The following is a 26,083-nucleotide window of genomic DNA, read 5'->3' on the forward strand; positions in this document are numbered from 1 at the left end:
CACAGCCAGTTGCATGCCATTAAATGCAGTCATCTTTCACATCTTCAGTCACGTTGAGAGAATAATGCCGCCTCTGTGTGTTCACTGTGTGAGTCCAGTGTCCTGGGCAAAGATCCGGAGGGGTGGCCTTGGCTGAGCCAGGCCCAACTCTGGATAACAGCCCAGGATGGATGTAGGAATGACAGGGAGGAACCACAGCCCTTTGAATGTGGAGCGATGTATGCATGTGTGTGTATGTGTATGTGTGTGTGTGATTACACAGCATTGGGTTCTGGTCTACACGTGACTTTCTATAATAGTATCATATAGTGAAAGAGCTCAGTGTGTGTGTCTCTCAGCCCTTTTCAGAGCCCCATGGGAATCAGCTGAGCTTCATTCACTTTCCTGGCACACGGGCTGTGTCACAACTAGCAATCCTGTTATTGTGGGGAATGGAGGACAAGGGGAATGAATAAACGAGAGGGAGAGAGGAATGGAGAGAAAGGAGCGAGATGGAGCAGGGGAGCGAGGGTTTACTGTGTTGGAAGCAGGTAAAGCAGAAAGAGAAAGACTACACCGAGGGTTACTGGGAAGAAGAGGATTGTAGGAAAGAACTGCACATGAGTAAAATAACAGACACGATGAGGAAATCTGAGCCACAGGGACAAGAGAGAAATGAGGGTAAAATGAAATGGCGCAGAGCAAGACAGTTAAACTGAAGATGTGGAGGAAAGGGATTTCCATCTGTGGACCAGGGAAAATTAGGACTCAACAAACAACCAATGTATCACCCTGAATTTTCATGTAGGAAGAGAAGGGAAAGACTATAGAACAACCATTAATGTGTCACAGTGACTTTTTTTTGTCAGGTTGACAAACACATCTGATGACACATGTATGACAAATATCATTTTCTCAAAAAGATAAACATAAAACAGAGCGTTGACATTTAAAATAATTTTTGGAGACATAGCAGCTTTCAAAACACGGGGTGACTGAAGTGGGTGACTTTTTCTGGAGGTGACGTGCGCGTTAAATGGCTCTGCAGCCAATCAGAGCAAAGTCCGTCCAAGGGGAAGAGAGGGAGAGTGACAGCAGCCATCCAAACAACAGACAGCCATTACCTGCTGGAACTAATGCCCTGAGGCAGGAAGAAGCTACAGTGTGTGTGTGTGTGCGTGTGTGTGTGTGTGTGTGTGTGTGTGTGGGTGTGTGTGTGTGTTGACCATTACCTCAGCATGTGAGCCCCGGGTGATAGATTTCACCACAATGGCCTTGTTTTTCTCCTCAATCTCGAAGCCGTAGTCTTCCTCCTCAGGGTGAATCTGGCACAGAGAAAAACAGATAATTGTGCTCACATTTACACTGGTGAGTGATTGTCAGACTTGAATGTCGTTCACTGATTTAGCACCATGAGTAAGCAAGTAGCTAAAAGCATTTCAGCAGCACACATGCATTCCATTTCCTCCTTTTTAAGGCCTTCAGAAACTGCAGCTTTGTAAGGGCAGCATTTCTTTTCTGAACAATCATTTAATTTGATATATGTTCTCTCTGTGTGGTCTGGTGTACAAACTATTCACACATCATTATAGTTTGGTTGCAATTTGTGATTTTCCACATGTGTCAGATGTCTTTTGTTTGATGATGTCCCCTGCTACCCGTATTGTATTCCCCTGTGAGCCAAGCCTTGGTCAAACGCTGCCATCAACAAACACATTAGCAGCTTCCATTAGCTAAGCTGCTGAGGACATCTTCCTGCTGTACAGTCCTGATAAGATGGGAATCTTTGCTGTTATATCAGAGGAGATGACTGCTGTAAATAAAGAGTTCCTGCATTTCACTTCAATAATGAGCAAGAGGGAGGATTAGTTCCGCTAATCAAGGAGAAAAGCCGCTTCCACTTCTTGTGGAAGCCCAGATACCGTGCCTGCTTCCCACTCTGATATGGCCGGGGATGCTTGTAGGTTTCCCTAAGGATAATGGACTTAACGGTTCACTTTCTGTTTCAGCTTCTGGAAACCACAGAATCAGAACAACATACACTGACCTTATTTCACGCATAGTTGTATAAAACGGGCTATATGAAATACTGCAAAAGAGAAGCCCATATGAAAATAACCACGAAACAAATCACTATATGCTGCCGGTCTGGTTGTGACCTATTTGGATTAAAATGTTGCCTTTTTCATGTTTTTTCAAAGTCCTTACTGAAAATATTAAGGGTCGGCAAGGCAGGAAGTTTTCTGTGTTTGAACTTTCTGTGTAGGGTTTGTTCGCCCTGCGTATGGCTTTTCTCTTCCACAGCCCTGAGACATGCATATCCTCTGTAAACAGGACATAGGTGTGAATGTTTGTATGTCTCTGTGCTCACGCTCAATGTCAGCTGGGATAAGCTTGACCTGTCTGTTACCCTCTACAGGATAAAGGGGATATAGCTAATGCTAACCAAACCTAAATACATGGATGAGGTGTGTACACCACCTTTGTTCGTGTATGTATGTATTATGTACCAGTAGTTTGGTTCAGCATATTCAGTGTTTTTAAAGAATCCTAAAATTGTATAAACCTATATTCTCAAATTGTTTCAGTTTTATTTACAAAAAGAACATCCAGTTACAGCAGATTCACTGAAGATAAGATAGGTATAAGATAGGTTGTCTCGTGTCATGGACAAAGATTGCCGTGTCTGTGAAAAGGGGGAAACAAATGCAAATATGTGTTGAGTGAAAGAGAAGCTTTTAGAACAGTAAAAAAATAAAAAATACTGTTCCATTTGTATATAGGCAGTTTGTTAAATCTGAAGGCTTAAATAACAATGTCCACCTAAATCCAATCAAACAAACACAAATATATATATATAGTTAGTGTCATTACCATTTTGTCGCTCGTGTTTCAATTTTGCGCACAACCATCGGTATCATCAAATAATGATTTTATGTTTATTTCTAGTTTATTCATTGGACTGAAACAATTGGTTTCAGTCAGCTCTCGTAGTTATCTGTCTTGCCTCAGTGCCAGCACAGCAGGGACTTTATCCCAACAAGTACAGTTGATTATATTGTGATTACGTTCCCAACAAAACACTCATTAGGACGCCTACTGATCACAGTGAATTCAAAGAACTTTATTGCCATTAAAGCCAGCCCCAATCTCATGAGGACTCTGTGTATAGTGATGTTAATTACATCTAGCTGTGCAGAACACACACACACGCACACACACACGCGCACACACACGCGCACACACACGCGCACACACACGCGCGCACACACACACATACTGGTGTAAACAAACTGAAATGAATGATACAGTATAGTCCTCAGTGTCAGTTCAATTAGCTCTATTATAAGGTCCTGTTTTACGCTTACTGTGAACACACAGAGTATTCTGCCCTAGGTATCTTAGTGACGTATCTTGTCTGTTTGAAGCACTTTCACATAATTATTTGCATCTTTCTCTCTGAAGGAGACAAACGTGAGAGTGAGGTGGCATCTGGCAATCGGTGTAATCATGTGTGAAAGTATGTGGAAACACATAAACTGTGTGTTCCAGCTCACCACAAGGGACTTGGCCAACACGTTTTCAATAAGTTTGAAGTCATTTCGCTGGAGCTGCTTGTTCTTGGAGCTGGTTCCCTCTGTTTCTTCATCCGCATAGAAACGGAAGAACTGGGACTCGTCTTTAAACTCGCTCTTTTCCAAGACTAGAGAAGGGAAAAAACACAAGGTGAGCAGAAAGAAGCTGTGTTTTTGTTTTTTTGTTTTTTTTTTAACAGGTCATTTGAAACTTCGAAGACCTGTGGATATATACAAGTACAGAATCAAAGGAAGCTTAATGTGCAGGCATCTTCACACAAATAAGCTTACGGTTAATTAGCTCATTAGCTCGTGATGCAAGTGAGAACATCTGGAGAGAAAACCACATCTGGGCTGTAGCCAGCATAGAACAGGGTTAGGAAGAATCTCTCGAGGACAAAAGAAACACTCTTGTTATGTGTTTCTGTTTGGAAATCCTACTGTTGATCTGAACCTCAGTTTTACACATGGGGTGCATCAAACAGCTGAGGAGCACGTCATGGATCCCTCTCCAGTCATAGCATTCTTAGAGCCTGAACCAAAATATGCAACGTTAATCTTTTAATATCTAATGCATATGTGGTTTAATTTATGACACAAATGTGTGGCACAACCATTCACAGACACAAGATATCAACTGAGATGGTTTCCTAGTCCTGGATTTGCATATGGGGGTCTGTCCAAGGCCACAGTAAAGCAGGGCTTGTGTGAGCAACACCAAGGTCCCCAGCTGTTCAGAGATTTGAAGAGCATCTGGCACCCACAGCTGAACAAAAGCCTTCACAAACACACCACACCTACAAATGTTGGATTTATGCCAAATGAAGCCCAAACATGAGTTACTTCCTCTGAGTCATGGAGGTTGTGGACATATGAAATCTTAACACCACCTATTTATGGAGGGCGTGCTGGTCCGGAAACTGTCCTACACTTATAACACTCACAGTTACTCACACATCTCTTGGACTTTAAACAGAGAGGCAGAATATACGTGTATTTCTTCCCCGGTGATGGCTGGGATGGGCTCCATTGTGACTTTCAAGACGAGCCAGATGTCAGCTCATACAGTTGTGTCTTTTCAGTAACAAAGTAGTATTCCCTGTTTCATCCATCCTTTTAAACTAAATGAGTATCATGCTGTATTGCATAAACTTGAAGGTAGCAACTGAGGCCATAAACGGATTGAAAAAAAAAAAAAAACATTTACAGAGGTAATACTGTAACTCAAATGAGTAGGTGGGATTTTTCACATTACTGTTTTTAGACTTATTTTTAGAGTCAGTGGAGTTCAGGTCCTTCAAAGTGATGCAGGTTTAATCAATTTATATTTGCTTTTTTTATATACAATCTGTAGTCAATTTTGAAGCAAAAACAAAGAATTTTAGTTTTCTGAAGGCCATAACACAATAGGTGTTTAGGGCAAACAGCATGTAAATGAATTATATAAGCAGGCATGGACAGGTAAAGGGAACATTAACTTTGCTTTTTATTATCAGTCGTCATCCAACTACTGTGGCGCCTTAAAACATCATAACATAAAACCAGAAAGTACGTCAAAAAGAGAGAGGGCCTGTAGAGATAAGGAGAGAAAAAAAAGAAAAAAGAAGGGTTCAAAAGGAACCAGGTGAACAGCAGCAGATGCGCTGACTAAGAGCTAAAGAGAGCGAGGAGAGGCAAGGAGAGCAGACAGGCTGAGGAGAGGTCATCACCCCAAAGAGAAGAAGGAGAACAAGTGACACCTGCAAACAGATGGTAGTGGGGAAAAGGTGTAGGTGTATGTGAAAGTCCATGCAAGGCAAGTAAATTAAATACTGTGAAATGATGATCTTCTTGTATCTCAGCCATTTTGCATTGTCAACTACGTACATCATGTTACTTCTTCAGTACTGCAGCACTAACTACTTCTTCTGAGTGCGTCTCACTTTACACATAATATACTTGGACAATGAAGATGGACGAATCAATTTTAGGCCTTAACCGATGGTCATGGTTCAGTGCCCTGATCCAGACAGCCAAGTAGCAAGGCCAAACAGCGATGGTTAGGGTACACTGCTAAGGCTGTTTACATTCAACATGCTGGGCTGGATCCAAAGCCGCTCAGCTAAAATGTGGTCAATGGGGCCAAAAAATGCAGGCCCCACATGTAAATTTACTGTTTCTCAACCTATCCTGGCGTGAATGAAAACAAAGGCAGAAGTGACACAACAACAGGAATAATGAAATTTAATCCAGAAATATTGCAAATGAAAACACTGTAAATGACTATATTGTATACTTGTTGTAACAAAGTGTTGGATTGAACAAAAAATGACTCTAAAATGACTGTGTGTGTGTGTATGTATGTGTGTGTGCATTTATCCATCCAATCCAATCAGGTGTGTATGTGTGTGAGAGAGAATTGAACTGACCATGGTGCATGAAGCCATTGTTACAGAGGCCCACACCCAGCGTCACAGCATCCTCTCGGTTCGAGCAGTCTCCCTGGGAAACCAAAATCAATGACGCACACAGCCGGTCAGTTACAATGTCTGTTTACACCTTCTTATACACACTACACTGTTGCACCACTGGAGTTAACATGGCGATCACTGACCAACACATGTTAATAACTATGTGTCTGATAAAGAGATTAGGGCATTGATTCTAACACATTTGAGTGAATAGTACCTTACATTGAAAGCTACTGTTACTGTTACTCTTATAAATGTACTGCTTTCCCTTAAGACACCAAAGATGAAAATCAAATAATTCATTTATGATAGTGGAAAAAGTATAAGACCTGCAATGATTCATTACGTAGTAACCTTGTGAAAGTCCAGTCAATTCAAATAGCAGAATGATATAAAACAGATAATAAAGGACATGGGTGAAGATCTGAAACACCCTTGATGACTTGTTTAAGTGTAACAGATGATGATATTACCTGTGAGAGTAGCCAGTCCACCAGTTTGCTGGCAGGCACCACGGATTTAAAGGTTTTCAGATGGTGGTCTCTGTCCCTGAAGGAGAATCAAAGGGTTTCATGAAATTAACTTTCACTGTTCAGAAGAGGTTGTATGAAAAAGAAAAAAAATGTTCACACCCTAAAAAATATAACACACATAAGTGCTTGAACACACAACTGTGTAACCGAGCCTCCTTAAAAGGCAGATTCTCTTTGTTTAAACGACAGCCACTCTGTAGTAGATTTACTTTGATGTTTGGGGTTATTGCCCTGATGCATCACCCAACTTTTACAGAGCTTCAGCTGGTAGTCAGCCGTCCTGACTTTATCCTCTAAGGTACCTTGACAAATAAACAAATACATATCCCTTCTTTATAAGTTTTGTTTCTATACAACCTGCCAGAAGAACACATCATAATCAATGTCACTTTCTGATTCTTTGCGGTTTTGAGAGCGGACGTGCCGATCAGGTCGGTAGATGCGCAGTGGACTCGAAGTGTAGACATATAAAACAGGAAACGCTACAAAGGACGTGTGGTTGGCTGTCACTTCAAGACATAGGCTGCTTCTGGACCACACATTCAGAACAAATGCAAAGTGCAGTATCTCCTGAGTTCAGATGAAGACAAATGCCCGCTGATGATATTGCAGACAATGCAGCGACACGACATGAAGCCATGTGCTGATCAATGATTTCCCGGATCAGGGAGGACATCCCTTTTGGCAGGATCTACAGCACTCCATATTCATCGTATTTGATTTATATGTATTTTATCATGCATTGTTATTCTTATCCGAGGCATTTAACATTATAAAATCCAGCTCTGCTTTTGTCACTTGATGAAGTTTAATACGACAAAGGCACAGTTTGTGATTATTTATGATTCGTAAATGCAATTCATCCATCACTCAAACATTATAATTAATGGTTACCACTTACAATGCCAATTTAGTGATGGATTTAAAACAGCATGACTGTATTACACAATAACTGTCTGGCAGGGAAAGGGATTGCCTTTGTATGTTAATGGGATTTGTCCTCAGACCAAAAGCCCTTTGTTTGCACCCACAGCAACCCTGGGCACTTCAATCAGCAGCTGAATGATGGGGGGAAAGATAGAGAAATGAAGGTGGAAGAGTTTGACAGACTGTGCGTGCGTGTGTCCAAGTGATCATAGATAGAAACGCGTATCTTCTTTGCATATTTATATTTAGACCTTCAGATGGAAAACATTTCTTCAAGATAAATTATTCTATATCACTAGACTACATGATTTAAGACTTTAAGTTTAAGGTGTTTAAGCTTTAGGATCAATATTAAGATTAAATTTAAATGAAGTTTAAATGAATAATTTAGGAATAACAGAGTGCTGTATTTATATATCACTATCCAGTGGAGTTTAACATTCAGGGACTGTTAATATATATGCATGGACTATAAACTGTAGAATTAATATTTCTGTAGAGGTGGACTGCAGCAAGGAACTGCTTGTGTGTGCATTTGTGTGTGTGTTAAAGAGAGACGTTTGAAGAGGAAACAAAAAGTGATTGAAGAGTTTGCAGTCCTCATCTGAACTCCCATTTAATCCCCTTACATGCAATATTCACTAATATATAATCAACAAAGCCACAACACATTACAGATTAACAGACAAATGCTCACAAAAACTGTCTTTCCTGTATCCTCTGAGAGCATTCTCATATAAACCTCTGCTCATGGAAACCTTCTTCATCCTGTGCTGAATCATGCTGGAGCATGAGCCTACAGCAGCGCATGCCTGGCTGGTAGTCCATGTTAGAGAGGAAAGAGGTTTGAGGGCTGTCATTCGTGCCCGTGTTACTGTTTGTTGAGTCATTAAGGGGTGGGGGAGGGGCAAATGTGAACCCTTCATGAATATGCATGCTTGCACCTGGAGTGCAGGGACATTAACATATGGGGGAGAAGGAGGAAAGGACGAGGAGAGCGAGAGGAGGAGAGAAGGGCAGGCACTTACTTGATGACGGGCGTGTGGAGGCTGTGAAGGCGGCAGTACAGTCTGACACCCTGAAAGAGAGGAAAAAGCATATCTGAGTCATAGATCAGAACACACCTTGGGTAAGCAAAGACAACCGTATCTTCAGAATAACGGTTGTAACTGTTGAGTGTGAAAAGAGTTAGCCTGGGGCTATCTAGTTAGGAGTGAAATTTTAAAAGCATGAAACTCTGAAACTCTGAACTCTGAGAACAAAGGTAAGCTAACAAATTATTTTAACCAAACGTCCTTTTTTTTGGTGATACCTCATGCTACATAAAACTTCACAATGAATAAACTTGTTCTGACGTGTTTATGATTTGAAAGTGTATAACTGAGACATCCCATCTCTAATTCACATTTACAACACAGCCATTAATTATTGCCCTTGCCCCCTGTTTTCATATGTCTGATGGGTTAGTAATGAGTTACCTTTGACATGATGTCCTCCATCTCACTGCGGGCCTTGTAGGTGCCATCGTCATAGCGGAAGCGGTACAGCACCTGCTCGTTCTTGAACTGGTGCTTGTCGGATACTGAAATACCACCAGAATGACAGAATGTCACCTCAAGCTGATTTCCAGTTTGGTAGCTGGGTGATTCAGGGATTATGACACAACACAATGTCCCACTGCTCTTGCAACTGTGGAAGAGCTAAGCCATGTTCTCCTGGAGATAGTTTTTGAAAACTGTCTGCATTTAGTAAAGACTGAGTGTCATTAAAATCTCTGTCACATATTGCCACTTGCCACATCTTTTGTGCACATGTGAGATAAACATCAGGTCAAGTGATGCATTTCTGAAAGGGACAGAAACATGGCATCAAGGGCTGACAGCTACAATCAAAGCTTTGCTGAAATCAGTTTTGTTTTCCGCTTTCTAGTTCACTTAGCTGAGAATAGCATATTTTTTAAAAAAAAATCCAAATACAGCAGCACATTTGTAACCTGTCCAACTACGCAAAAAACAAAAACAAAAACAAACAAACAAAAAAAAAGCAACGCAAAATGAGGCTAAGCTCAGGCTGCCATTCATTTGTCTGCAACATCCAAGTTTTGCACTGAATGGAGTATAGAGTTTTAGGTTGTTAATGCACTCTGCTTTAATCTCCTGGGGGTATGAGGGAAAGTACAGAAAAGAAGTACCAACCAAAATAATAAGGGGAAAACTGCAGTTGTAAATTTAAGTCTCTATAAGCCATGACATTCAAATATTTAGCAAGTAGCTGCCAATTTCCATAAAATCCCCCAACTCTCATTAATGAACACAAAACTTCTCATTTATAATGAATCCAACACAGAAAATGGAAACTGACTAATACACATAAACAGATGACGGTCACAGAGGCTAACAGTGAAATCTGCCAAACGGAGGCAGTTCAGTTCCACCACAACAAGCTGGCATGGACTCAAACAAGCCGCTGGTTTTCTCAGTCTAGACTTAAAATGCCCTCATAAAACCAACGGAATGCACCAACGAATCAGTCACTGTAAAGTGTCAAATGTGGGATTTAAAGTAAACAAAATGATACCTGATTTTCTTGTGAGCGCAAGTGGTGGGACAATTACTGAGATTCAAGTGTGAACTGGTGTGTTCAGGTGCCTCAAACATGTTCACCTGATGGATAAAATGTACTCTATTTTCCATCCTGTCACGTACCTTTCACATTACCTCATTTAACAGACTACCTGGTGACATCTATATATTGCTTGCAGGGCCACAACCTACCCAGTTTGCCCACAAAGCCTTATTGCTGTCCCACAGAGCACTGCATGTTGCAACATTGTCCCTCTGTGGTTACAGGATTTTTGGGGAATTTCCACATTTATTAAAAAATATGAGGTTTAGGTTTATGTCTCAGCAAGTTTCCCAGGAAGTGTAGTGTGTACAAACCTTGAGGGCAGTTTGCACTTAGTATGTACAAGAGCCCCTTCAGCAACATCCTGGACAACTGCCTTCATACATTATTAATAGTTGTTTGTGTACGTGTGTGATGGTTTAATTTCTCAATGCATAATTTAGGTTTATAAGCCTGTGAGTGTCTGACTTAAGACAAAATTAGTAAAGGGGATATAATGAGAACTTTTATTACCAGACAATAAGTTTGGATCATGGTGACTTCTAGTGTTAGACTCATGCACATTACAATTTTTAAAAAAAGAGAGTGAGAGAAAGGGAGTTATTAAAATACAGAGAAATATTAAATACATTTATATAAATAATAAAAATTAAAAGAGCTCCACAGAGCATAACATGTGAGAAAACTATAAAGGAATACAAGATGAAAGGTATAAACCAAACAGACGGAAATGGAGAGAGAATGATGGAAATTAAGATTTGTCTCACCATGGTGAATGATGCCATTTTCCAGTAAGGCTTGTCCCAGGTTGACCCCTTCGTCGAAATTAGAGATCTCTCCACTCGCCATCAGCCATGACACAAACTCACTGAGGATGCAAGACATGGAAGCAGAGATGAGGCCATGTCTTTTAAAGTAATATTTCATTCACTCTTGAATTTTTCTCAGTCTTTGTCACATGAGTGATTGTTTTTGCATGTAATTTCACACAGTCTGGCAGATAATCAGTGCGGGCACCATCATGGCCACCATGTTTGTTTCTCGGAATTCTGTTCATAAAATTGGCATTAGTGAAAGTAGCCAATTTTTTCCGGTTCATCTGTGAATCCAATCATGCTCTTGTCTCAAGCTACATACTTGGACTATGACACACAGAAAAGAAATCTGCAGATGAAAGCAAGAACGCGAGAAACTTTTAGCTTATTTTCAACATATTCAATTTTTACCAGGGGGTTATATACGTAGAAGTGAGATGTTTGCATATTCCCCTGCAGATGACTTCACTACAACTGCAGTTAAATTCACACTTTTGTACTTTTGTTTGTAGGCAGAATTAACCTAGAGTATAACTGAAACTTTGTTGGCCTTCAGACAGGTCTTCTGACCACCAACTAGAAGGCTCCTACCATTTATCAAGTCTTGACTTCATATGTTACTGTTGCTATGTTAGACAAACAATAACAATGGGGTGGTCAATTCTGACAGAAATAAGTTGGAAAAACTGGTAATTTTTCCAATGACTGCCAATGTCTGGTATTAGCTGCCTTGCGTCTACATTGTCAGTTGTTACATGCTGATCAGACATAAAGATTAAGGCCAAAAGGTCATAATCACTGGTCAAGTGAATAACTACCTCGTTACCAAGGCACCTGTGGGTCAGATATATTTGGCAGAAAGCGATGAAAGTAAAGAGCAGCACAGAAGGGTTGATGGGAGGATTAAAGTGTTAAGTCTGATGTTAAGTCTGTGATTGTCTTTGACACCACGTGACTGACCATGTGTGTCTGGGGAACATTATGGCAGGACACAAGAAATATTTGCTCTGCAACCAAGAGCTGCACAAAGTGTGCTTGGTCTGCAACAATGTTCAGCATTTGTTACATATCAAAGTAAGATCCACATAAATGCCAGAACCCATGTGATCTAGAAGAACATTGTAATATGATCATCAATGTTTCTCATTTCACCAGTTTTTTTTTTCCAGTTTTTCCATGTGAGTCCATTTCCACCAGAGTTTTTCCTTGCCACCGTCGCTCCTAGGCTTGCTCTGGAGGTTGCAGGCTGGTTTTTGTGAAGCATCTTGAGACAATTTGTATTGTTATTGGCACTATGTAAATAAAACTGAATTGAATTAAAATTGAAATTGAACCAGTTGGGGGTTTTAGCAGAGCTAATTTGAAGATGCTAATTTCTTCCACCATACTATCTGCAACTGCAACAGAAGTAGCATATACACATATACACATACATATATACACATACATACATACACACACACACACACACATATATATATATATATATGAACATGTTAACTATCCAAATTTAAGCACTTCAGCTCTGTTTGCTTGTCTTCACACCCAGTGTGCACTGAACAAATGTTTGAAGGAGAAAATTACATTCTCCCCATCTTCGCGTTTCACACTGCTGAGTGAAATCACTTCCCCAGATAATGATGAACAGAGAGTTGGAGAGAGTTGGAGTGTGGTTGTATGTGTGTGTATGTACATTAATTGTCGGACTGAGCACGCCAGCTTGGGAATAAGTCTGAAGCATGTGTGTGAGAAATCTATCCTTGCGTGTGGATTTGCAATCAAGCTGTCAGGCAGGGAATGTAGTGTAAAATAGGTGTACGCAGAGTAAATGTCAAGTGTACAAGGTATTCAAGTGTGTGTTTGTCTGTGTACAAAGTCAGTCCACAAGACACTGCAATGTTAGCGTGTCAAATCATGTAAAATTGTGGACAACTTGAGCCATGTGCCTGCATGCTCTAGTTTATATACATGGACAGTCTCAAAGCTTTTAAAAATATTTTCTGGAATGAAAACCAGTTTCCATTCCTGCAATAGGTCTAATTGTGTGTTCATCATCTCTCTTTATGTTCATGTCTGAGCCAGTAGCTGTTAATTGACATTGACAGGGGACTCGAGTGAACGTGAGGGGATGATGGGTGTGAGCGTGTGGAGGTTATGTAAGAGTCGGGTTAATTTTGGACCACCGAGTTGTAATGGGAAAGAATACGGTGATCAAGAATAGTGAACAGAGTAAAAGAGTGAGAATCACACACAAATGTGGAAGACAAGAATAATACATTTGTGGGAATATCAGCACATGATATGCTAAGCTCTTGCTTATTTTGCTGACTGAATCTGCAGCAAGTTTAGCAATCATAGTAGGACTGTCTTTGGATTAATTTACAAAAGTATTTTTAATACCCTCATTCTAGCTTTAAAATTTTGTCGACAATTGCTTCATCCCATTCTGTGCTGCCTGTCAATCGTGGTCGGGACTTGACACAAAACATTGTTATAGTAACAACGTCATCATCTGTGAAATAGGATTTTGCATCTTGCCTGTTACACAATAACATGTGTCCAGCTTAAGTTTGTAGGTTCATGTAACCAACTTCCATTGATTGAAATTCTCTAAACATACCATTAGAATTAGAATTAACTGTTAATTGCAACAGAAATGACACAATGTTGAGACTTAACTGTTTCTCTTCCTAGCCCAAGATTTTGTTTTAATGTGAAAAAGTATGGACAAAACAATGAAAAAAATATGAGGACATACTTAAAGTGATAATACTATCACTTTAAATTCTCTTCATAATGACTGGTGAACAAGGACACAACCAAACATGATCCAGTAAGATAATAAAAAGTTTTTAAACACAGGCCATTTTCCAATTTGGATGGCAGACAATTGATGCAATTTAGTTATAAACAGAGTGCTATCAAACCAGCAGTCAGGATCTCTGTTTAATGCAATAAGCCCTCAAACTATGCCTGTGCTAATTTAATCAGAAAGACAAATGCGGGGCTAATGCAGGTTGCACTCATTGGCAGGAAATGACAGAGTGATAAAGAGGGGAAAGTGGAAGATGATAGAATGCTAAATCAGAGAGTGGAAAAGGCACACACAATTTGAAGTAGCTCCACAACTTTAACTTTGATTCTGAAGTATAGTGAAGAGCAGCATTACATTTTTGAGAAGCTCATTAAATACATGTCTTGGTTGCATGGCTGGCATGATTGCAGTCAACACAATGCTATTGTCTACTACCTCAAGAAATTATTTTTACAGGAGAGCCGCATTTAACGATGCGTAATATTCAGAGAGGCAACACTGGCAGTATTGCAGATGTTAACAGTTACTCCCTGGTTTCTCTTTACTAGTCATTAGTCCCCATTGTACGCTTATTTTCTGCTTCCCTGAAATGGTGTCAGGGAGACTTTTAATTGCTCCTTGGGATCTACTAAACACTCCTGTGCATGTAGAGCAACTGAGTGAAACTTAAGCGGGTCCCTCATTGTCTATTCACTGCACCTGCGCTGAAACATCAAGGGGACAGAAAAGAGAACTGTCTGTTGAACAGAGTCAGTTAAGGTTCCTCTGCTGAAAAGTCTTGGCGTGTCAGCTTGTGCTAGATGATATTAGAGTGTGGGGAGAAACTTGGCCAATCCTATAGCGACAAGACTGTGAGGGGGGCCTCATTACAAACAAGAGGATGTAAGGATAAAACAGTTTGGGCACTTTGCCAGGACTTGCAGAGACTGGATACCAGCTCTTTTGAAAGCCTGCTGATCTTACGCAACAGCAATTTGTAAGGATCTCCATGTGAACAGCATACCGCTGCATTCACATTCTTGGAAAAAAACAGTCACATAGAGGGCAAGGAAACTCACTTCCCCATGAAGCACTTGGGTACAATGCTGAGCTTCCGGCGCCTATCCTTAATCAGGTGTCGACTCTTGGTCATCATCATGTGGTAGAGCTTCTCCCCCTTCTCTGCAATCATCACATAAGCATCTCGTTCCATTCCCAGTTTGAGACCTAAAAGCAAAAGAGGAAAAACAAGACAGATCCAAGAGGATTTGTCACATTTGTTAGAGTGAGAGTTCATAAAAAAGAAATGTGGAAATGAATGAACAAACAAAACATCAGCCAAGAATAATAACAGCCCTCCAAGAAATTTGAAATTGCTTTCCAGTTATCTACAATACATGTACCAAAGCCAAAAGGCATGTCATGGTGCAGTTGCAAGAGACAAACAGGCCTTTGCCTGGATGGCCTGGCTGTGTTCTGGTATTGTGCAGATGGAATATAGCCATGAGCGGTGCATGGCGGCTCAAGTCTGCCAAAACTTCTGAAACAATCCAAGATGTTAATCTCTTCTAGACGGAGTTGTTTCTGGAGTAAGTCAAGTTCAGTGGGGGCAATGTGATCTTCATCTCGTTTCTGTGTCAATGTGTTACCCATTTTTGTCCACTGTGATGCAGAAGGTGTGAGGGCCTACCAAGTATACGGTTAGCTTAACTCAATTGTGGGGTTTGATGAACTTCTGAAATGCACTATGAGACTTTCTGACGCAGGCAACCCAGCTATGCTGCACTGACTCCCTAGTATGCTTAACACTATAAAGAGGCGACGACAAAGTACTGACTTTCAGCAGTGTGATTGATAATGAAATAGTATATACCAATGACACAAAATAATAGACAAAAAGATTACAGACCCCATGGTACACTTTAAGTAGCCCCCTTTTTTGTGCATAAAGAAATGCAAAATAAACAGAAATATTTAAGTTTGAAGGGTAAGATCAACCAAATTATTTATAGAATGACAATAGAAAAATCTATCTATCTATCTATCTATCTATCTATCTATCTATCTATCTATCTATCTATCTATCTATCTATCTATCTATCTAGATAGATAGATAGATAGATAGATAGATAGATAGATAGATAGATATCTAGATAGATAGATAGATAGATAGATAGATAGATAGATAGATAGATAGATAGATAGATAGATCTAGATGACACTGAGAACTAAACACTTTGAAACTCATTGTGCAACTTAAACCATGTGAAGGCTTAACGTTGAGTGATGGTGTGAAATCTTAACCAAATGAATGGGAGGGGGATGTGGCAAACAATGTAAAAAGTTTCACAGATCATTCAACCAATCCAATTTTTCCTTTAAATCTTTGGGGATCTCCACTGGCAGCGTGTGATGGAGGTGGGGTTATATTACATTTGGCAGCAGCTGGAGTAGACTTAAACAATGAGTGTCATTGAACAACAGACAGGGTCTGCCCAGCAAAGAGCCCCCACGGCTTCTGGTCCAGCTGTCAGAGTTTGTCTTGTGATATTCCTCGTCTTCCTGCACTCACTGGCACTAGATAAATCACACTATCTTATCCAAGCATTTTCCTTACATTACTTTCAATGTACATGAAAACAGTCATAAGACACAACACGTCGAGCAGGCAGTTATTTTACAGTGAAACACTTCTGGAACGGGTGACATGAGCCACATGTTTAGCGTAGGGAAAAACTGCAGTAGTACATAGAAAATGGTCACATTAAATAAGGCATGTCAGAGAAAGTAATAATGCATGCAAGGCAAGAAGTGAAAAGAATTACTTCCAAGATTTATTACAGAAAATTGTTGTGTCTAGACGGCAGTAAAGAGACTGAGAGAAAGGTAAGCACATTGAAAGTAGAGTATACTGTAGAGAGGGTAGTAGAAGGGGAGCGAGTGGGGAAATTGGGCACTGTGACTGATCTGGCATCTGTTCGCCTCAGGTCGATTTCCGCCGGGTTGAAACTCAACACCACAAGCTGCAGCGCACTCCTTCGTACTCATCTGTACTCTGAAACCCTTTCATCACAGGATTGGATCCTGATAACATCAAACTCTGCTGACAATACTTTTTGTTGTTTTGTTTTTAAACTTCGACAAAAGTAACTGGCTAGTCCGCTACTTTTAACCATTCAGCCAAATCATGTTGCAGTAGCTTTTTAAGATCCGATTTGGATTTTTAATCATCAGTGCTATCAGGTGGCTTGTTATGCACCAACACCCCAAATTTGGTCAAAGCCTTTCACACTGTCAAATGCACAGAACTTAACAAAGACAGATGGCCAGGGCTGAACAGGTGGGAGCACATTTTGAGACAAAAGAGGAAAGTCACAGGTTAAAAGGAAAACAAGTTAAGGGGCAAAAAAAAATATCAGTTTACACCCTTAATCTGAAATTAGCAGCAGTGGTGTTGGGGATTCCGCTAACTATTAATGAATGAAGTTAATTTTTCAGTGGACTTCAGTGGGTGACATGTGATAAGCTTTTGATTCTCTGCATGTCAATTTAAATATAATTCCACTACATGCCCCTTGAGTAAGTGACTGTTTCCCTTTTGTTTGACATGTGTCCTTTTCCATTTAAATCATTTGACCAAGTTGTTGCTAGCACGTTTTAAATTTAGCATTTGCTACTGAACAAGTGCTTTGATTAGCCACATTTCTGCTTCTGAATGTAAAAAACATTCACAGATGAACTGGCAAACCACAACTGTCATGTCACCTAAGCCTCTGTTTCATAAACAAAAGGAGGCAGCTTGTTCAAGGTGGGACGTTGCTGTAGGACACAGGCTCTGTAACCAGGTTATAGCTACATCTGCAATCATTATGGTTTGCTAGCTAAAGTAGCTTGATAGTTTCTGAACCTAAGGTGACACCAATATGGAGGACAACATACAAGAACAATAGCAGAAGTGTCCAACTGCACAACTAGAGAAGAATATCTCACAATAATTGGCACCATGTGTGACACTGAGACAGAGGCATTAAAGTACTGGCTGTACTGTTTACACTGACAACTGAAGTAGAGCTCAACACAGAAACAGACAGACAGAGGGAATAATTGGCTCCATTTAAAGTAGAGAGGGTATTTGCAGCTTTCTTGAGCATGATAATAGGTTTATCAGTGATCAGTTTCAATCCTCAGGATATAAAAACTTCGACAGTAAAGGGAACTTGTTTTGGGTTACTTTCTTAACTGAACTGAAGTGTTACTTACTCTCTCTCTGTTCTCGTTCCCTTAAGATGGCATCCAGCCACTTCTGCTTGTCCTCTGCATGTTTGGCCATGCAGACAAACCACTTGTTTTTAGCTGTGTTGTGGATCTTCCAGCCATTAGTCACTGTGTAATTGTTGCTGTGATAATCCGCTATAAGGCAAAAGAATGAAATTCATATTAAAAGGTGGAGGTCAGCATCAGAGAAAGACATTAAAGACATTCAGAGCCAGATTAAGGTTATTTATCTTGATCATTTTTAGGCTTATCTGTAGCTTATACTGGAATGGCCATTAGGTTTTAGAGATAAACAAAACAAATGATTTCATTTAAATAAAATGCATAACTACAGGTTTTTCTGGGCCCTTTGCGCATTACTGTGTTTTCATTTTGAGAACAGAAGACACAAAAACACACACTGTATAAACACTGACCTTGGTGGAGAGTAAAGGAAGAATACAAGAAGAATATAGTGAGTTTAATTTAATCATGCTTTTAAAGATGGTGAATAAGTTGACATCAATCTCTGAACAGAATTTATGACTCGAGGAATGATTAACAAGCCTGCTTAAAAAGATAAATAAACGATGCACCATAGGAGCAGTAGCAGACCATCATTTCACTGACTCAACAAAATCCCTCATTGTATCCCTTTCTAATTTTATCATCCATTTAGCTGCAGGTGAGCAGCTTCTGAATAATGAATGTCCACTGGTAATGGGGTGCATTAGTCTCACGCTCAAAGGTCGTATAAATAGATGTGATACTTCAGGCCCCACAGGGAGCAGCTCCTGCTGTTCAGGGAGAACAGGGAAGTGTGTTGAGACTGCTGTATACAGTATATTTACTGAGCTGAGTCTCCTCTTAGCGACTCGGGAGGGGATGATGGGTTTTAGTAAAATTTTGTTAAGTGCAAGATGAAATCTGCTCTCACAGATGTGTCAGTGAAGATGAGGCATGTTTAATTTTTACCAAAGCAGCACATAACCCTGCTCTAGTTACATGTACACAGTTTTTAATATTCTCTGTTATCAGTTTCATATTTTTACATTCATGTTTCCATTCAGGGTTTCTGCAGACACCCTACATTCGAGCTTTCACGCTTAGTAATCTGATCATCTTCATTCTGAGGGTTCACATATGTATGCAATGTGGGACCCCTTAGTTCTGAGAATGTTTTTCTTTGTGGTTTCCCTTTCAGCAGCTTAAATGTGACAGCCAGCAGCCAACATGCACAGAAAAAGGGTCATGTGAGTTTGCAAAATATTCTGCCAGCATAGAAGAGAGAGAGAGAGAGATAGAGAGAGAGAGAGAGAGAGAGAGAGAGAGAGAAAAGAGGAAACATGAGAGAGAGGAAGACCACGCATTTCTACACCAGCGGACAATAGGTACCGAGCCGAGTGCGGAGCCTCGCAACAAACCACAAAGCAAAACGAGTCGAGTGTCGCTACCACCCCGTAGATGAGTGGTTTATCGTTGCTATAATGACTCAAATTGAACAAGAGCATATCAAACTTATCACCTAACCCGGGGAAGGATTTTGCACTTCAGATTTGTATCAACACCTTAACCCATTACTGAAGACATCAAAGGTGGTACGTGAGGTAGCAAGCTACATCCTGTTTGAAACTCATGACACTCCACCCAAACTGTCAACAAGTACCTGATTCATATCCAACCAACAGCCTCTGAAAGGCACGGTTTCATGATCTGAGATATGAAATGTTGCCCTACAAACTCAAAGTATTAATCGTGCTATTGCACAATTTAATCATCTGTATTAACTGAGTTATCACAGTTAATAAATCAAGCGAGTATGATATATACAGTATTACGCCAGCAACAATCAGAGTTTTATGACAAAATGGTTAAACAAATGCCCTGCGTGAAATAGAAAGTTGAATTAATGGACATATAGACAGTTTCCAAAGGTAACATTGCTGGGTAAACACAAACCTGTTCCATCTTCCACATTTTCCACCTCCATCACCTCTGTGTTGATTCGCCCCCTGAACACATAGAGAGGCCCGTTGATAGACTTGGTCCTCTTGGTAGACTTCTTTCCAGAAACCCTATGAAAAGGGACAACACTGCGGTTACAGGGAAGCAGGGAAAACATCCGCTGATGCCAGTGAAGGAAAGAACATGTGTTCATCATTCATTCATACAGCGTGCAGGCATGGGAGCAGCACACACATGTAGGTTTTTTTTTTTTTTTGCTTGCATACTAATTATGTGTCTGCAGTACACTCAAAGAAATTAGGACATTTGCTCTAATGTTCCATGTCCTTCTACTAGCCAGTCAAAAAATACACTCATTTGCCAGTTTGCACAGTTGTTAAACTGGATTGAATTAAACACTAAAGTGATTAATTAAAGACTAAAATTAGATTGTCAAATAATAGAAACACATTTTGGTACCACACAATACAGTTCAACAACACTACAGGCCACAGCCTCCAAAATGAATACACAATTGAATCAACAGCTTCCTCAGTTATTTTAAACACATACTGAATATACTAGAAGAAGAAGACAAGATTAAATGTAGGACTGATTTATTAGAATGTATTCTTTGTATTGCATGGTTGTCCACATATGTCACACCTCACCTGGACTTCCTTTTACAGTAAACCAAAAGGTTATCAAACAGGAAGAAAACACGTTCCTGGATGTTGCCTGCTGAGATTTTGAGAAGATTTCCATGAAGCAGGAGCTCTGTGCAGATATCTGTCAGGTTTGTTCCCTGAAGAAAAAAGAAAAGTTTGATAATCATTCGCCTTGGGATTGTGTGCAGCAGCTATGGTTTATTTTATTTGAGGCATGGAACATCACTTCACACTGTCAGTACAAGTTGAAGTGGTGCAAAGACAACACTGTCATCTGTATCAAAACTTTAAGAGTTCACAGCCTCAGTGAGACAATATAAAATTCAACTTTGACACAGCGAACAATTTGTTTTCATTTCATCATCAGTGATAAGAAAGAGTGAATACAGCTGACCCTGAGCCAAAACTGCCCAAATATGAAGTGTTATTGTACTGTTCTCTGTCGGGGCGGTTAGCACCCAGAACTCTGCATTCATGCAGTGGTAACAAACAATAGCAGGTTTCAGGTTATACAGTTGCCTGTGGAACATGCATAGTAGCTTCATTCACCTCTCTGGATGTCAATACATGTACATACAAGTCACAGATACATGTCTATATCCAGACAAATAACATGTATTCATGGAAGAGATAAATGATGGGTCATGACAGAGATTGCAGATGGAGGTACTTAAGCTTTATTATTAAATTTCTATATTATTAAAAAAAAAGTCAAGTCAGGCGCAGTGTACTTATTCAGAAAGCTATATTATCTTTCTCTGCTTCCTTCTACCTTGACAGGGTGTGATCAGGTCTCACATTAAAGCAGTTTCTTGGCTGCTAACGAATCCACCGCAGCCCATTGAGACTGAAACACCCTTTTCTCTTTTTAAAACAGTGCAAAGACCAGTGACACAAATAACATTCATAGTCATCACTGCTGCAAACTGTTCCTAACAGTTACTCATTGTCTCGTCTTCATGAATTGCCTGAATTATACTCAGGACTTTCTTAATTATTTTATGTATTATTACCATTTGGGAGATGAACGTTAAGAATAGTAATCTAATAAAGCTTTGACTTTTTATTCATGGCGTTTTTCCCACCAGCCTGGAATTATTAAGAAAACAAATGTGGCTGAGCTTCAGGAGGAATTACATGATTTAGGCTTCATTATTTTTAGAAAATCATTTTATTATTTTTTATTTTATTTTTTTCCCCACATTTTCAACATGGGAACAGAAACTGAACAACAACATGTTCACATGTTTCTGCCCCATGTATGAATGACACACAAAAACACTTCCCCATATAAAACCACCAAGAAAATATTTAAGAATTTAACCTGCATAACTTTCTAGAGTTCAAGAGCAGGCACGAGTAAACAAACTTAAGAGCAAAAGCTGTCAAAAAGGCAACATAGAAATAAAATAATCAAGTTGAAAGGCAACTCATTCATTGTTAAACAGATCACTCCTTCCAGTCATGTGGAACTAAATACACACATGTGTGGACTTAAGACAACTGCCCCCTTTAACTTGAAGGAAACCCATCATCCCCTGCCACACTCCCACAGATCAGATTTGGACTTCATTGTTGTCTTTGATGTTTCTGACACAGGTCCACCAGAGACATGTGGAAACCCCCATGGTCAGCCACACCCAGTCTCAGGCGTCGATAATTGATTCTCTTGAGTATATCTTTATGATGGATGTTCATTGCTCCAAGGTTCATGGAGAGAAAAGTGATTCTTCAAGTTTTTCTTAATGTGCATACCTACTGGGCAGGGGGAGGAGATTAAGTGTCAGACAATCAATTCAACCTCATGTAAACTGCACTAAACTGAGGTAAGGGTGAGAATATGGTATGTGGTTCACATGTGCCTTCAGACATGCATCCATGTCCTGCAGTGTGTGTCTGCAGACATGTCGACGGTTATGGATATGCAATGCACATGCAAAATATACAAAGTATACAAGTCCAGAATTTTGGTAACTGTGTATGTGTACGTGCATGGTGTATCCGGGTAGCAGTAATGCTGTCTGGGCCTGATTCGGCACTACTAGCAGCCTCTTCCATTAGAGCTGGAGGTGATTAGCCTTTGAGAGTGGCTGGAGAGTGGAAAGAGGAGCAAGACTAATGCTGTTAGGTTGAAGGCTCAATGGGGGGCAGGGTTGGAGGAAAGTGCTTTTCCAAGCTTTCAGAGGAAGAGAATGGAGTAAAATCTGAAAAATGACACTCTGTTTGGAGCTTTCTCCTGAGTTAATCAGAAATGTATTACAGTTAAATTAGAGTTTGAATTGAAGTAATGTAGACTATCAGTGCAAAAATGTACCTAATCACAATCTGAAAGTGGTGCTTCTTAAAATATTTATTTTCATCACCTTCTTACAAATACATCGATCAGCCATAACATTAGGACCAATGACAGGAGAAATAAATAACATTGACCATCTCGTGATGATACAATGTTCTGCTGAGAAATTTTTGGACATGGCATTCATGTAGATGTTCATGAACATGTTCCACCCACCTAGACCAGACCAGGCACTCCCACCCTATAGCAATAACACTCCTTGATGGCAGCAGCCATCCCCAGCAGGATATAACCCAACATAGACACAATTGTTTTGAAGGCATAGGGGAGACCTACACAATATTAGGAAGGTGGTCATGATTTTATGCTTGACAGTTATAACTGTCCTCTGAAGAAAATCTCAGAAAATTGTTGAATATTGTTATGTTATATGTTATAACAAATATTACGGAATATTCTAAGATGCCAAAGTAACAACTACACATTTATCTTAAGATATTTAACTAAATAAATCCAAAAAAACATATTTTTGTTTGGCAAGCAGATAGTGGGATATCCGTATGGGGCCCACTTTGTGGTTCCATCCTTCAGTCCCTATCCCCTCAAAAGTCTCACCATGTAAAGACTAGAACTACTGGAGCTCTGCTTCTTAGGTCCCTTCTGATTTGGCTGTGAGCCCGTTGGCATCCCCCTCGGTACCCTGTGTGGGTGGATTGTCCCATTGGTGCCAATTAAGACAAGGCCTCTGTTGTGGTGGGTGAGGGAGGCGTGAAAAATGCACTGGACCCTTCACTCGGCTCCCAAGCCCTGTCCGTGGCCCCTGTACTCAGAGCAGTGATTTGGCTGCAAAAGAGCTCAACTGTTAAGGACTGCGGTTGTTGGGGTCTCCTGAAACAGGCCCAGTTGATTTTGTTGTGATTAGGTTTCTTTTTATTTCTCTTCTGATCTGCTTATGTTGCATTTCGGGATGCTCTAATAAAAGTATTTTGATCAAGATTTCCCTCCTGTCCTTCTCTCTGCTTGAATTCTCCCATGACTACCTCCACCTTTCTACCACCTTCATTCCTTTTCATTCCTGTCCCTCTTGCTCTCACCTCCCAGCCCTCGATGTGGGACTGTAGCTGCTCTAGAGCCTCCAGCTTCTCCATCTGTCTCTTGGCCTCATTGATGTTGGAGCAGACAGCCTTCATGACCTGCAGAGCCTCCTCCACCGCTGGATAATCTGTGTGCTTCTTAGGAGTCCTCTTCAGCAGTTCCTACAATGTGGAAAGAGAGGGTGTGCTGAGGTTTAAAACTGTACAATTACCAGAAGCAGGTGTTTAGAAAAGTTCTGTCTTAGAGGAAGTCAAGTAATGAGACCTTTAGTACTACCATTTCCCCCAATTTCTCCCTAGTTTTCAGATTGTATTAGTAGGCTGGTATTATTGTTTGATAACAGTACCTTCAGCAGCAGAGGGTACTTGCAAATCCTCTGAATGGGAGTAAGAAGGTATCCCTCCAGGGGAATGTCTGTGCTTTTCTTCCCTCCAAGTAGCATACAGTGCTTAAAAAGAAAGAACAAAATTATTACAAAACCGTGTACAGACATATAAATATATGAACACACATAAAGCCAAGGGGCGCCAGTGCAGACAGACAGACAGAGGCCGGCATGTTTAAAAATTCTTCTGGACAGCGCTGAAAATACAAATAAGTTAGAGAAGAAAAAGTGCTGGTGTGTCGAGTTTTGTTTTTAATGTGCTTAACTTCCTGATAGCAAGCAAGTTTCCAAAGTAAGCAAATCTCTGCGGTGCTGGGTCACATTACCAGCGGAAACTGAATTAATGTGCAACTTGGTTCAGACACAAAGTAGAAGGGTATATTTAATTGTTTCCTATAATCTTTATGAAGACAACTTTTAGCATTATTGCCATTCAGTGGTAGTTTGGTGAACCTGAAGTTGGTTTGTACGAGTGTCCAGGTGCAGTAGAATAAACCATTTCTCCGTTTCAGAGTCTCAGAGTAAAGTTTCAAGTGTGGTATTTTTCCAGTATATCTACCATTTCAACTCATGTATATGGACACAGACAACCTCTACATGAAAAAAGAAACTGTGGCTTGAATATTTTCCTGCCTTTAGTTTTAACAAGATGAAGCCATGATGATGAAGAAGAAACAGTGCAAGGCATGCCTTTACTGCACGCCAATGTTCTAGTTGCAATATTTGTAAAAATTATTTCAAGTAAGGGTGGAAATACAGAAATATGCTGAAGCATCTTTCTACGCAACATGGGCTTGAATTCCAGGAATGTCATATACTTGACACTCTATGCTGCACAAGCACCTCTGATTCTCATCCAAGCTGCATGGGTCACTGAGGGATCCTATGTTATATAACATTAGCAACATGCAGCCAGACTTGGCAGGTGGTTGCTTCAACAAAGAAAATCTACAAAGAAACGAACATTGTATAAATATTCTCTCTTTTCATCCATTATAAATGAAAACAGACAAACTGTTGTTACAACTAGTTACAACCAGAGCCCGGCATACAGAAATACTGATCAGGAATCTATAAGGGAACTAGTAAAATAAATAAAAAACAAAACATTCAGAACCATAAGCAGAATGGATAACGGCTCTGGTAAAAATGAAATCTTATTGTCACGATTCCAATGATTTTGGGCAAGTCCAAGCCATTACATCTGTAATTGGCTAAAATGCACTGATCACATACGTTTGTATATAGTGTTTATAGTGAATAATAATAGCTCTGTTTAGGCCACATTTAGATATTAAGTATGGTACCATTTTTACAAACAAAGTATATTTCACTGCTTGCTGGCCATAATTTGATGTGAATATTTAAATTTACAGAAATTCAGAAGGAATCGTGGTGCTTGGTGGTGAAAACCCAGAGCAGCAGCCATGAAATTTAAGCCCTCCAAAGAAAAAAAGATGATTTTAGAAAGGTTTTGACTAGAGATGAAATTCTATGTTTGTAAATTATACTATATTACTTCAAGTGGGCCACTGAGAAGCCCTTAAAATATCTTGTCTTTTAACAAAAACAAAAAACAAATAAAACAAAAAAACTGAGAAACTTCTGAAATGTGTCCCCATTCCCCAAAAGACTTGGGCTTTAAGAACTGCCCCAAGAACCAGTTGAAAGGAGGAGTTTTCTCAGAAGTGGAGAGGAGTTACAGTTACAGTCATGGTTTGTCTATGCCTTATATTATGCTAA

At 40.0% G+C, this 26,083-nt stretch overlaps 1 protein-coding gene across 2 annotated transcripts in view; it reads right to left on the bottom strand.

Annotated features, from left to right (window-relative positions):
• prex1 (phosphatidylinositol-3,4,5-trisphosphate-dependent Rac exchange factor 1) overlaps nucleotides 1-26,083 on the bottom strand; it is a 75,604-nt gene that overhangs the window by 23,626 nt on the left and 25,895 nt on the right. For both annotated transcript variants that reach the window (XM_047584995.1, XM_047584988.1), the window contains exons 5-17: nucleotides 24,302-24,403; nucleotides 23,955-24,116; nucleotides 20,568-20,701; nucleotides 19,912-20,027; nucleotides 17,959-18,108; nucleotides 14,778-14,925; nucleotides 10,857-10,957; nucleotides 8,943-9,046; nucleotides 8,493-8,542; nucleotides 6,478-6,553; nucleotides 5,963-6,035; nucleotides 3,537-3,682; nucleotides 1,212-1,304 (exon numbers count right to left, since the gene is read on the bottom strand). In XM_047584995.1, the coding sequence (XP_047440951.1) occupies nucleotides 1,212-1,304; nucleotides 3,537-3,682; nucleotides 5,963-6,035; nucleotides 6,478-6,553; nucleotides 8,493-8,542; nucleotides 8,943-9,046; nucleotides 10,857-10,957; nucleotides 14,778-14,925; nucleotides 17,959-18,108; nucleotides 19,912-20,027; nucleotides 20,568-20,701; nucleotides 23,955-24,116; nucleotides 24,302-24,403 (1,455 nt within the window). The remainder of the gene's footprint in view (nucleotides 1-1,211; nucleotides 1,305-3,536; nucleotides 3,683-5,962; nucleotides 6,036-6,477; nucleotides 6,554-8,492; nucleotides 8,543-8,942; nucleotides 9,047-10,856; nucleotides 10,958-14,777; nucleotides 14,926-17,958; nucleotides 18,109-19,911; nucleotides 20,028-20,567; nucleotides 20,702-23,954; nucleotides 24,117-24,301; nucleotides 24,404-26,083) is intronic.

The sequence above is a fragment of the Mugil cephalus genome, chromosome 1, assembly GCF_022458985.1.
Source record: "Mugil cephalus isolate CIBA_MC_2020 chromosome 1, CIBA_Mcephalus_1.1, whole genome shotgun sequence".
In the NCBI taxonomy this organism is placed as follows: Eukaryota; Metazoa; Chordata; class Actinopteri; order Mugiliformes; family Mugilidae; genus Mugil; species Mugil cephalus.